Below are 12,847 nucleotides of genomic sequence, written 5' to 3' on the forward strand. Positions count from 1 at the left end.
TTAAGAAACAAAATATAGGGCTGGGAAGGTGGCTCAGTGGTAGAGCGCTTGCCTTGCATGCTCAAGGCCCTGGGTTCGATTCCTCAGCACCACATAAGCAAAAAGAAAAAAGCCAGAAGTGGCGCTGTGGCTCAAGTGGTAGAGCACTAGCCTTGAGCTGAAGAGCTGAGGGACAGTGCCCAGGCCCAGAGTTCAGGCCCCACGACCGGACCAAAAAAAAAAAAAAAAGAAACAAAATATATACTTATTTTTGTATCAATCTTATCCTATGGACAATAACTAATATTTCCATAAAATGTCATCACATATTTAATTCAAGTAAATAGGAAGCCCAGGCTGAGTTTAGTAGAGTTTTATGTAAGATTCCTTATCCAGAGTTTGGGTTTTATGTTCTATATAAAGTATAGTTAAATAGATCTAATTCCTAATGGTATTTTGTCTCAAATACTTGTGGTAGGTGGAATTTTAATACTGATGAGTTTTTGACTGTCTGACTCAATGAATTCTTGATGAATTTTCCCGATGTCTCTATAAGCTATTATAACAGTTGTATAATCATTGCTCAAAATTGGTTAGTGATTAAAATTCTATACATTTCAGTATGTAGAATAGCAATACCTGTCAGTCACTTCAAGTTTTAAGCCTGTGATAGGTAACTCAGTTCTGAGCCAATACCATCCATAAGTTGTTCTTATATTATGTGTTTCATTGATAAACAATTTGAATGCTGTATGATTCCCAGGCCATGGCACGTGTGACTGTGGCAGATGCAAATGTGACGTAGGATGGTCTGGGGACGCATGCCAGTACCCAACGAATTGTGAGCTGACAAGGAAGAGAAGCAACCAAATGTGCAAGAATTCTCAAGACATCATCTGCTCAAATGCAGGTAAGAATCACATCCTAAAAATATCCTTAAGTGAAATCAAAATTGTGGATTTTCTTAATGGATATATGTAGGCTGGAGAAATGTGGAAACTCTGAGTGAGATTGCTTTTTGAGTATAATTTTTAGAAATGAAATTCAGATAAAAAAATAGGGAAAAATATGATCTTGCTGAGACTCACAAGTCTGATATTCTCCAGCTGTTTCAAATGCATCCTTGGAGCAGAAAATGCCCCGGGAACAGCACTTGACAACATTTATGTAAATTAGAATTTATGATTTTGAATACTGGAGTAAATCTTTTTTAAAAGGATTTATATAACCGACTTAATTATTTTCTGTTAACAACCAATGGTGTAACCTCAACATCAAATAAAACCAAACTCTTTTTAATTTGATTCAAGTGTCAGATGTATGGGATATGAAGCACATTGAGGCATATAAGCGACAACAAAATATTTTGTTTGACTAAATATTTGAATATTTTATATGAGCTGCTTAGAAATACTTCTTGAAAATTATAGAGATGTTGCTGGGATTAATTAGCATAACAATATAAAACAAAACTGTTGCACTTTAAATTTCAGTGGTATCTAGGCGATGTTACTATAATTTAATAGTCTTAACATTTGGACATGTGGAACCTAAAAGTATGTTTTCCTCAGCCATGACTGAATTTGTGACTCCCAAGGGGAAAGTAAGAAAATGTCAAAGCTCATGTCCTTACCCTGAGGTTCTACTTCAGTTGTTTTGGACTTTGTGGGGATTTAATCTCCCTGAGTGAACTTAATGCGGATTCATGGGTGTAGGCCATTACTGGGCTTGCTAAAGGCAAGTGACTTTTTGAACAAGTCTCTTCCTGTAGATTAAACTCCACAACAGTGTCTTGCCAGTAGCTCTCAGGTAGATACCCAGGGCCAGGTGTGACAGGCTTGTGAGGTGACAGGATACATGGTCTGAGCAGTCAGGTCATTTTCTTTATTCAGGATATTCTCCTCATTTCTCTGCAGTCTTTTCCCTCCTCGGGATATTTTTTTTCCTCATTGTAATTCATGACACTCATGTATACCAAGGCATATGTACAAACAACCATATACACATCCCATTCTAGAGTCCATTTTAATCTTGAAAGACCTCATTTTTTGCAAATATATTTAGTGATAAGGCTTGAATTTTATTTTGGATTTGAATTCTCTGTTTATGTACCATAGTATTATTTTTGCCACTAAAAATAAGGTATGAAATAAAATGCACTATAACCAAACAAGGGCTAGTCTAACAAACCTAAAATGTATTCATGTTAAGGACTGTGGTTCACCACATTAACACATCTTAGCGGGGGAAAAAAGTACAGAATCATTTGGATAGATGATAAAACATGTTTCACAAAATACAGAACACACTGTCTTTTTAAGATGATGATAAATACTTTTCTGCAATCTGACATCCATAGTTCAGCTTTTCTGGCTGACTCAATAATGTCCTTCATGATCATTTCCCCCTCTTTAGATGATCTAATCTAGGGATTATGTCATATGTACTTATCATCTCTTTCTAGTTTCTTTAATCTGGATTATTTTCATAGATTTTTGCTTTATAGTACTGACAATTGAAAATAACTGCCCTGCCTTTTTTTAAAAGTAAAATGCTGCTCATTTTGAACTTGAATGATAATTCTGACAGCATCAAATATTTATTTATTTTCTCAACCATGTATTGAATCTAAAATTGTTTTTAGACTGGCTTCACACACAACTATGTGAAAAACAAATCTATCTCAAAAGTCTAGAATTTGTCTCCAGTCCACCTATTCACTGTGCTCATTCCCCTCTAATAATGCCTGAAATTAGAATAGATAGGCAAATGCTGTTTTCATGTTACTTAGATTCCTTTTATCTTCTTTCTGTTGGTGGTTATGTACTCATTAGAAATAAAATGGAGTTGATTATTTTGGATTGCTGTCAGCTTTAGGCTTTTCTCCTTCCTTCTTTCCCACTATTAATTACTATATTTTATAATGTATGGATATAAACAAGATTCTAAGACTCAACAAATGCAAAAATATATACTTAGGGAATTATCATTCTATTGGTTAAAGAAAATCCTTGTACCCTACATTCTGTCAGTCAGCATTATAGTTAATCCGTCTGTTGCTCTCTGCTTGATCTGTTTCTTCTTGTAAAAGTAAATCGTATATCAGTAAGTTATTATTCCGCCTGCCTTCCCCTCCCTCAATTGCATCACATTACTTCTGATGTCTGTCTTCACCACTTAACACTAGCTCCTGGTAGACTTCATTTCCTCTCCATTCAGAACAATCTTTTTTGTTCTTTAAAAAAAAATAAACCACAGTACTGAATTCTATGTGTGGACATCATGCATTCTGCCAATTTCTATGCTTAGGCATTTAAAGTTCCCTGTATTTTAAAAGTGCATATAGCCATTTCGGCTCCATCATCTGCACCTTTATAAATCTTTAGAGTTGTATATTCAGGAGAAAGATTTCTTGGCCAAAGAATGGTCCATCTTTTTTTTTTTTCTCATTTCAGTGTCTAAGCCATTAGAGTCTATTTTGGCAATCTCATTCTATTCTTCTAATGTCTCTCTGCGCTACCCTAGTTCAGAGTTACTCCTTTCAAATCTTTTTAGCTCATGGGTCCTGTCTGGTCTGTCCCTTATTTCAATGGGCTTGTCTGGGAGCAGCTTGGCGCTGAAGAGGAATAGGTGGTAAAAGTGCACAAGGTAGGGTGAGGTAAGCTGGGAAGAAGCTAACTCCCTAAGGGGCCAAGAACAGTGACAAGATAGTGATCAAGGTGAGGCTTGTGTGCCTCTGTGTCTTGGCTCATGAATCTGCCTGCTGTTCCAGTTTGGTAAATCATCCTAGAAAGAGCCAGCTATATTAGGCAGTATGAAAAAACAGAGCTAAAATAACTAGTGTAACTCAGAAGATCAGTTGTAGAGAGTGAGTTGATTGGCAACCAAGCAAGAGAAGCAGCATGACACACCATGAGCGCAGGAGTCTGGCGCATTTGCCTGGGCTCCCATATGCCCTTCCTGTGAATTCCGCTGAATGGTGAGACAGGAAGTCTCTGACGGTTGTAAACTTCCCACACCAGCCAGAAATGGTTTACATGTGTAGATGAGACAGTCCTCCAGTGGGAGACATCAGTGAGGAGTTGTAGAATTTGGAGGAAGACTCTGTTCCTTCCCATTTTTACAGAAGAAAATATATATATATATTTCGCTGCAACTTCTGTGTACACAGCCCTAACCAAGTTACACTGCTTCTAAATTATAGCAGACTACTGGATTCCCATGAAATATCTAAAATCATTAACCAATATGCTCTGTGTGTGTGTGTGTGTGTGTGTGTGTGTGTGTGTGTGTGTGTGTGTGCTTGTACTGATATTAGCGCTTCAATTCAGGACCTCATACACTCCCCTGGAAGTTTTTGCTTATTGCTGATACCCTACCTCTAGTCCTGACTTCTTGCCAAGTAAACAGGATAAAGAGTTTTGTGGAGTTTTCTGCCTGGACTTCCTTCAGTCTATGATTCTCCACAGCTCGGGCTTCTGAGTAGCTAAGATTACAGGTGTGAGCCTCTAGTGCCTGGTTGCTTAATCAATATTCTTGATCACATTCAACTTACCCTTTCTCCAAATTCAAACCAGACTCTTCAAGAGGTTTTTTTGTACAACTTCCTTACTCCTTATCCTAGCCATTTTCTTCAGGAGCAAAACTTTTCTTCCTTTCCACTTGGAATTCTGTACCATGTATGACATACCAACTCAGGAAATTACTCCTGCCCTATGTCTTTCCTCTTTCACACTGAGGTTTATCACTTCTATTCATTATTTGACACTAATTTATTGTGTTACTATTATATATCTTCTGTTTTTATATAGATATGCATATATACAATATATATTATATATGATTTTAGAATACACATTTATATACAGGGATGTTTATAAACACATATCCACTCAATATACTACATATTGATATATGTACACTTACAATGTTTGTGTTATTCTTCTAATCTGTGGTTTAATTAATTTTTTTCATATTGTTATCTCCTATAGCTCTCTGTTAATGTCATAGCTCCCAAGGAAGTTAAATGACTAGATACGCAGGTGAAAGAAAGACAGAATAAGATGTGAAAATAAAAATAAGGGTGATAGAAAAAATGGATAAAGCAATAGTAGGAATTGAAGCATTAGATTTCAGATAACTTTTATGAGTTAAAATAATTCTCAACTTTAATAGAAGTCAAATTCACATGACTGTTCAATCTCAAGGTTGAAAATAACAAACTCAAGTTTTGTAAAATTCACCATTTTGGATGGCTGAGAATGTGGCTCAGTGGTAGAGTGCTTGCCCAGCATGCATGAAACCCTGGGTTTGATTCCTCAGTACCATGTACACAGGAAAAGCCAAAAGTGGTGTAGTGGCTCAAGTGGTAGAGTGCTAGCCTTGAGCTAAAGAAGCTCAGGGACAGTGCCCAGGTCCTGAGTTCACAAGCCCCAGGACTGGCAAAAAAACAAAAATAATAAAGTCAAAGTCACCATTTACAGGTACTTGTGAGAGAAAGACTTTCAAATTATAGCAAATTTCCAGTAATCTGGGTAACAGAATAATACAGAAGGCACTGGAAGGAGAATATTATTAAGGTCTATAAGTACAGGGTAAATCCATAGAAAAATATTTGAAATCCAGTGAATTTGCTTAGTATCATTTTTTTTGTTTATTTTTGTTTTTTGGGGGTCTGGTCGTGGGCCTGAACTCTGGGCCTGGGCGCTGTCCCTCAGCTCTTCAGCTCAAGGCTAGCGCTCTACCACTTGAGCCACAGCACCACTTCCAGCTTTTTTCTTTTTGCTTATATGGTGCTGAGGAATAGAACCCAAGGCCTGAGGCATGCAAGGCAAGCGGTCTACCACTGAGCCACCTTCCCAGCCCTGCTTAGTATCTTAATGCAAAGAAAATAATCTCAGCTTTTCTGAATGCCTCTTCTGAACTCAACATGGCAGTGTGTTTAGAAAGATGCCTGGTAGGCAAATTACTACTTCATCCTTGCAGCCACTGTATGAACTAAAGATGGGTTGCAGATTGGAATCAGGGAATAAAAGGTGAAAAATAACCACAGCCTTAAAAGTGCACAGATGATGAGAGTTAAAAATCTGAATCTGACTGCAAATCTGTCCTGATCCTAAGCCTTTCTCTTCCCCAAGTACTGCTGACAGAATTGCTAGTATCCTGTCACTCAAGACAAGTAGGGTCTTTGGTTCCTCCCCATCCTTCATTTGTCACACCCAATTAGTCACCAAATTCTGTCTGTTCTTTCTTGTGAAAATGTTCCTGAAAATGTGTTTTCTGACTAAACTCAGTGCCACCATTCGCTGAGCCTCTGTCTTCTTTCCTGAGGACAAATGTAGGAGTCTTTTGACTCATTTTCTTGCATGTGCTTTTTATTCATTTCAGCTCATTGTTTATGTGACAGCTGAGTCCCCCCCATCATGTGACCCCTTGCTGAGAACACTTCTGTGACTTCCCGTTCTTGCAGCAAACTTAGGTATCTTTCATATAACATATAAAACTTCCATAAACTGCCCCTTTATCTTATCCATTTCACATCACTTTTACATTATATTCTCTATCTTCTTTGACCTGGTCCATTCTTTTGTGTCCTTTTACTGACTGTGTGCTATATTCTCTTGCTGGAACTGATTCTCTCCACCATCTCACTTTTCCTAAGCTGGTTGGGTATTGTGCTTGGCTCTGTTTTTCTCGGCTACTTCCTTGGGGATGCCCTTTGACCTCCAGGTTTCAGCCAACTCCACTTGCTATGTGCTTTTGCAACACCGTTCACATCACTATCTATTTTAGCACATTTAATTCTACTCACATAAAATACTGAGAGGAGGGTTATGGTTGACTTGTCTCCTATGAGAGTTCCTGAGTCTAGGGTGGTGTTCCTTGACAGATAAAAGTCTTTTTATATGAAGATTGCTATATCAATTAAAATTTGAAAAGAATATATATTAAAGAAAAATTTCCTCAAGTAAACATCCTCAGTATCATTAGAATGCTACATGCCTGTCAGTGAAATCACTCTTGTGGGATGCAGCTGAGCCTTCAGACTTAGATTAATATGTGTCTGTGGTAGCAGACAGTATGACTTCAGTGTCTCTGTATCCCTCTGAGCTGCCTTGAAATTGGGTTGAGGTCCCAGGAACCTTTGTCTAAGCAAACCTACTGTAGTCCTATTAGAACAAGGGTATCAGTGAATACTGGGAATAGGAGATTATCAGGGACTTATAATTTTTTTCATTTATTCATTTGTTAATGAATTATTTCCACAAATATTTATTATATAAATAATATGTTCAAACACTGTGCAAAGCAATGAATAAATACTGGTGGGGAAGATAAGCAAGGGTACTTGCCTCACAAGCTTAGAATTTTCTGCTTTAGTTCACTTCAGACCCAGGTGTAATCAGAAGATATTCATTCATGCATCACTTGTGGGAAGTGGTTCAGCACTCTGGAAGGTCAAGGTCACATTTACATTCATTAAACTATCAGAGGTCAATAGTAATAGCTATGTGATGATAGAAAATATAATTGCCGGGCCACAGTAATTTCCAAAAGGAGTGGATTATTCTCTATCTCATCATACCCACAGAAGTACATAATTAGAATTTTAAATGGACCTGCGTTGTCTATCCTCTTAAAAGAAACAAGATAAAACTTCATTAATTGTGATTTATATGCGTGCATTGATTTTTTTTCTCCATTTCAATGGCTTAGGTACATGTCACTGTGGCAGATGTAAGTGTGACGATTCAGACGGAAATGGACTGGTTTATGGTAAATTTTGCGAATGTGATGATAGAGAATGCATAGATGATGAAACAGAAGAAATTTGTGGAGGTATGTATAGCAACCGTGAAAATGAATAATTAATCTGGGTTTTTTCCACACTTATTTCATTTTACTCTAATCTTTATAAAAATTTCTGTTTAGATGAACTCATTTAGTTTGATCCTGTGTTTATTTGGAAAATGCTGCATTTATAAAGAATGTGAAATGATTCTTTTTGAATGTGAAACCGAACTGTCCCTGGAAGAAAGGCTCAACCAGATTGCAACAAGCGAACTACATAGCTTTGAAGTGTCACTAGATGCCATCTTTGTTGTTTGCTTTATCCAGTGTTTTTCTAAGTCATCTCCCTGTCTCTTAACTACATTGTTTGTAAAACATAAGCCTTGTCTTACTATGGATGCTGATGTTGAATGGAATTATTATCCTCGTTTACTTGTCTCCACTTTCCATGACCTTTATGCATCACTGTTATTCAATCTGTTTTTCTTTTGTACCAGTCGGTACAATAGATTGCTGGTGTCAAATACTATAATTAATGCTTTACACTGATTCTGTTGTATCTCACATTATTCTTGGGTAAGAATTATTGCAGAGTTTTATATACACAACTAGATGTAGAAGCTAGAACTTGGTTATCTTGGGTGGTTTACCTAGGGCAATTCTATCAGTTACAGTAGAACAGGAACTCATGTCTATCTGACACTAAGGATGTGTTCTTGATCCCTTACTGTTCAGAATTCCATCAGTGCCTTGTATTTAGAGTTCTCTGAGAATCCCTCTTCACCACCTGTAGTTTCCTAATCTGTCCATAAACCCTTGCTCAGAATTTCCATTTGCAGCTTTTACTGGCTCAGCAAAATGAGCATAGGGTACAATAAGAATTGTTTTATCTATGCCAATTTTTCTTTGCTGATATTGAACATAAGAGTTATTACCTGGTCCATGGCAGCTTGTCCTGCATGCAGGAAAATAGTCATCTTAGAGAAGTATCTTCCTTAGAACGATCAGGGACAAACAGGGATAAAGATTACTAACCGACAAATAGGGGCAAAGTGTCACTAGTATCTTACCAGTTACCCCCTTTCCTCCCCCCTTTTTTTTTTACCTAGCTTCCTTCCTGTAGTAGAGTTATATGGACACTTTTGCTGTAGACTTGCCTGTTCTTTCTGTCTTGTCTCCTGATTGAACAATGTACTAGTATCAAATAATACACACACACACACACAAACACACACAAAATTCTCCTGCCCAGAGCTAGTGGCTTCATGTTGTAATCTTAGCTGGTTTGGTGGCTGAGATCTAAGGATCATGGTTCAAACCCAGCCAGTCAGGAAAGTTTGTGAGATTCTCGTCTCCAGTTAACTACCAAATAGCTGGAAATGGAGCTGTGGCTCAAGGGGTAGAGTGTCAGACTCAAGGAATGCTGAGGGACAGCACCTAGGACCTGAGTTTATGCCCCAGTACTGGACTGGTGCATACACAAAGGCACAGGCAGACACAGACACCTCTCTCTCTCTCATTCTCTCCCTCTCTCTCTCTCTTTTTCTTTCTCTCCCTCTCTCTCTTTCTCAGGCCAGTGACTTCAGCTAGATACTGCTCACTATTTTCTCCTAAATGTATCAGTGAAAAGCAGTTAGAACAAATAGATGAATCTATCCATAATCATTAAATATTTATACCCTTGAGATTTCACTTTCAATTGATACAGGTTAAAAAAAAAGGAGCACACTTTGGGTAGATCATGTTCTGAGTCACTCCACCAAACTAAAGTCTATTTTTATTTGTAAATATAAAATTTGAAAAAATACAACAGGAAATGTTTAAATCTCATTCTTCTTACTTATTTTATCCATTTGTTAGGGGCTTAGGCAATTTGATGGTACAAGGTCTCTGAGCACAGACATCAGGATCCAGGAAACATTATATGACAGTCACATTGCCTAGGATTGTAGATTTTTTCATTTGTTGTTCATATAAAAAAACTCTGTTGAGAGATGAATGTTTATCTCATCAATGGAGATTTTTCTTCTCTGTTTCCATAAAACAGAATTAGAATTATGGATATTGCATGAAAAATGCTTTCCTGAAACTTATATTTTATATTAATTATCCCAATGTTTCTTGTTACAGTATTTTCCATGTGAGGTGTATGGATATGAGTGTAATTTGTTCACCTCTGCATGTAGGTGTAGTTTTACTTGAACCCATTTTGTTTATTGGCCCCTATTTTAATGGTTTCTTAGGAAAACTCTAATTCACAATTGAATTTATAGATATACAAAGAACTTGAGTGTGGGCTGAAAAGGTCACTCAGTGGTAAAGTGCTTGCCTCCCATGCATGAGGTCCTGGGTTCGATCCTCAGCACTACATAAGCAGAAAAAGCCAGAAGTGGTGCTGTTGCTCAAGTGGTGGAGCACTAGTCTTGAGCTGAAGAGTTGAGGGACAGTGCCCAGGCCCAGAGTTCAAGCCCCATGACCAACAAAAAAAAAAATAGAGCTTAAGTGTGAAGTACATAGGTTTATATATTGGTTGGTATTATGGTAAGCCTTACATATATACATTTATATGTATATAAACAAGGATGCATATACATACATACATATATATATATGTATATTCTAAAACTCTAGAGGTAATAATTTGTACAGTGTAAGAAATTGATTGAATCTCAAACAACTAATGCCCAGTCATGCTATTTTCCAATGCAATCTTCAAGTTCCCGAGGCTTGTGGTGAGACACTAGAAGGTGATTTTGCTGTGTGCACCATTAGAGACCTTTCAAAGATAAAAAAATGAACAATTTCATAATAAAAATTGAAAATAAAAATTTGTTGTAGGAATGATCATTGTCTATGAAATTAATGAGCGGTATTTCAGTTGGAATTCACTTAGAAGTCATACTATTAAGTGCATGAGCGCCTTTTTTCCTCTATAACTCTTCCTCTCTGTCTGTCTCTGTCATGCATGTGTCTCATCAAATCATGAACTGAGTAGGAGACTCAATCCTTGGCCCTGCTAATGTTCTTCACCCTGGCTAGTGATGCCATAACGTTAGAATGAAAATATGCCTTTAAGCAATTGAAAAATGGAAGCACTGTCATTTTTCCATGGGTTCTTAAAATTCCATAGAATTATGGCTTCAGTAGAAGAGAGTTGGAACAACCAATAATTTAGTCACCAGTGTAGAAGATGCAAATGCCTACGAAACAGAACATCTTGACTAGAAAGAATCCAAGGCACAAGGGCTTTCATTCATCCTTGGGTGGCATAACTATTAAGGAGAGGGCACAGGAAGTGAATCTGAGGGTAAATGCCATCTTTGGGAAATTTGCAGAAAACTGGCTAAACTTGAATGGATGATGTATGTGACAGTTCAATACAGGTAGCTTGATTAGATACAGGAATGAACACCTAACAGGTTATGGGAAGGTGGATACTAAAGTGTGGGATCTAGACCCCAAATGAAGAGTACTTCTCAGTATCGTTTGTAGTCACTTGGCCCTAGGCTGAGAATTGGATCAAGTTCCTGTGTAGGATTCTCGGTATTTTATTAGTGTAAATCAGAACCAGACACGGAGTTAGTGGAGAGCCTCTTTTCTACATGGTAGAACACAACAGCTTGTGGGGAACAGCTGAATGAAATGATAAAATATTCCCTCTGGTTTAAAAATTGTCCAGTGATTAATAATGTGTAGCTAAGTAAATATGCACCATTGCTTTCTCAGTACTTGATTTCAAATAAATGAATTTAATTTATGATTCAAGAAATACCCTTAGAATGAAGGCCAGTATATATTTGAGTTTGATGTATACATCCGAGAGACTTGCACAATCATTCATGTCATTTCTTTAAAAAAAATACTTTGATTTGAATCAGCCTCCTATCAACATGTTGGCTTGCTTTGTTTATAGAGTCATGTAGTTATAGGCTCGATTATGATGTTTTGAGAAGTAGCTATATAATTTGATTATTTTAAGTAAGGTACTCAGAGCCTTGATATCATTTCCAAAGGTGCATATGATCACAAAGAGGCAGAAAGTTAATGCTGCTTTGAAAAGTTGCTTTTTTCTTTACTATGTAAAATTCTTTTGGGGGAAGGCCACGGGAAGTGTTACTGTGGAAACTGTTACTGCGAGGCTGGTTGGCATGGAGATAAATGCGAATTCCAGTGCGACATCACCCCCTGGGAAAGCAAGCGAAGATGCACATCTCCAGATGGCCAAATCTGCAGCAACAGAGGTGTGTCATTCATACATGTTTCTACATCATTGGCGACAAACACAGCTCTTAATTGTTAACACCCCTCTGTGCTTCCTTCAGTGTGGGAGGAAGGCATCTCCTAGAGACATTTGCTTTGATCTAAAACAACACTTACTCTGCCAAGGGTCTTCTCTTTCTTGTACCTTCCTGAGTAGAAAATGGAGAGGTAAGACAGTTGTTATCATTCTTTAAGCCTCGCTGAGCAAATAGTTAACAAGAGGAATTTCTTCGGCAACCATCCAGAAATGACACAGCCCAGCTAAAAGGCAAAGTCTTGTCTGTGGATACTTTTACTAAATGTCTCTTGACTAACAGAACCACAGACAGCAGGAACATCTAATTACGCAGAGAGCATTCAGAAAACTCTCATGTCTTAATTGTAAGTAATGGAAGGCATGGATGAAATGTCAAATTGATGTGCATGAAGTGAACTTCTACACATTATTCTTGGTAGTCTACTGGACAGTCTTCAAAACAGACCCCATTCTGGGTCATAAAGCAAGTCTCAGCAAATTTAAGAAATTGAGGTCATTACCTAATTATTACTCTTAATGACTGTGCTTAAGTCCATGTTACAGATGAATTGGTGCTACACTAATTTCTCACTCATGTTCCAACACCAACAACTGCAGGCTCCATCCATAGCTTTTTAATCACATAAATCCAATCAGACCTTGTATTCCAGAACAGGTACTTCGGTGGATATTCCTTTTTTGTGGATACATTAATTGAAGTAGCTTGTTCCTCCAAATAGTAGTATATGTCCAAAATATGAGGTGGCACAAGATGGTGTGCCCCAAAAATTTGCACTTTGA

At 37.5% G+C, this 12,847-nt stretch overlaps 1 protein-coding gene across 2 annotated transcripts in view; it reads left to right on the plus strand.

Annotated features, from left to right (window-relative positions):
• Nucleotides 1–12,847, plus strand: part of Itgbl1 (integrin subunit beta like 1) — a 170,991-nt gene that overhangs the window by 73,001 nt on the left and 85,143 nt on the right. For both annotated transcript variants that reach the window (XM_042697231.1, XM_042697233.1), the window contains exons 3-5: nt 743–889; nt 7,696–7,818; nt 11,871–12,011. In XM_042697231.1, coding sequence (XP_042553165.1) covers nt 743–889; nt 7,696–7,818; nt 11,871–12,011 — 411 coding nt within the window. The remainder of the gene's footprint in view (nt 1–742; nt 890–7,695; nt 7,819–11,870; nt 12,012–12,847) is intronic.

Source organism: Dipodomys spectabilis, unplaced genomic scaffold (assembly GCF_019054845.1).
Source record: "Dipodomys spectabilis isolate Male_0828 unplaced genomic scaffold, ASM1905484v1 ptg000215l, whole genome shotgun sequence".
Lineage (NCBI taxonomy): Eukaryota > Metazoa > Chordata > Mammalia > Rodentia > Heteromyidae > Dipodomys > Dipodomys spectabilis.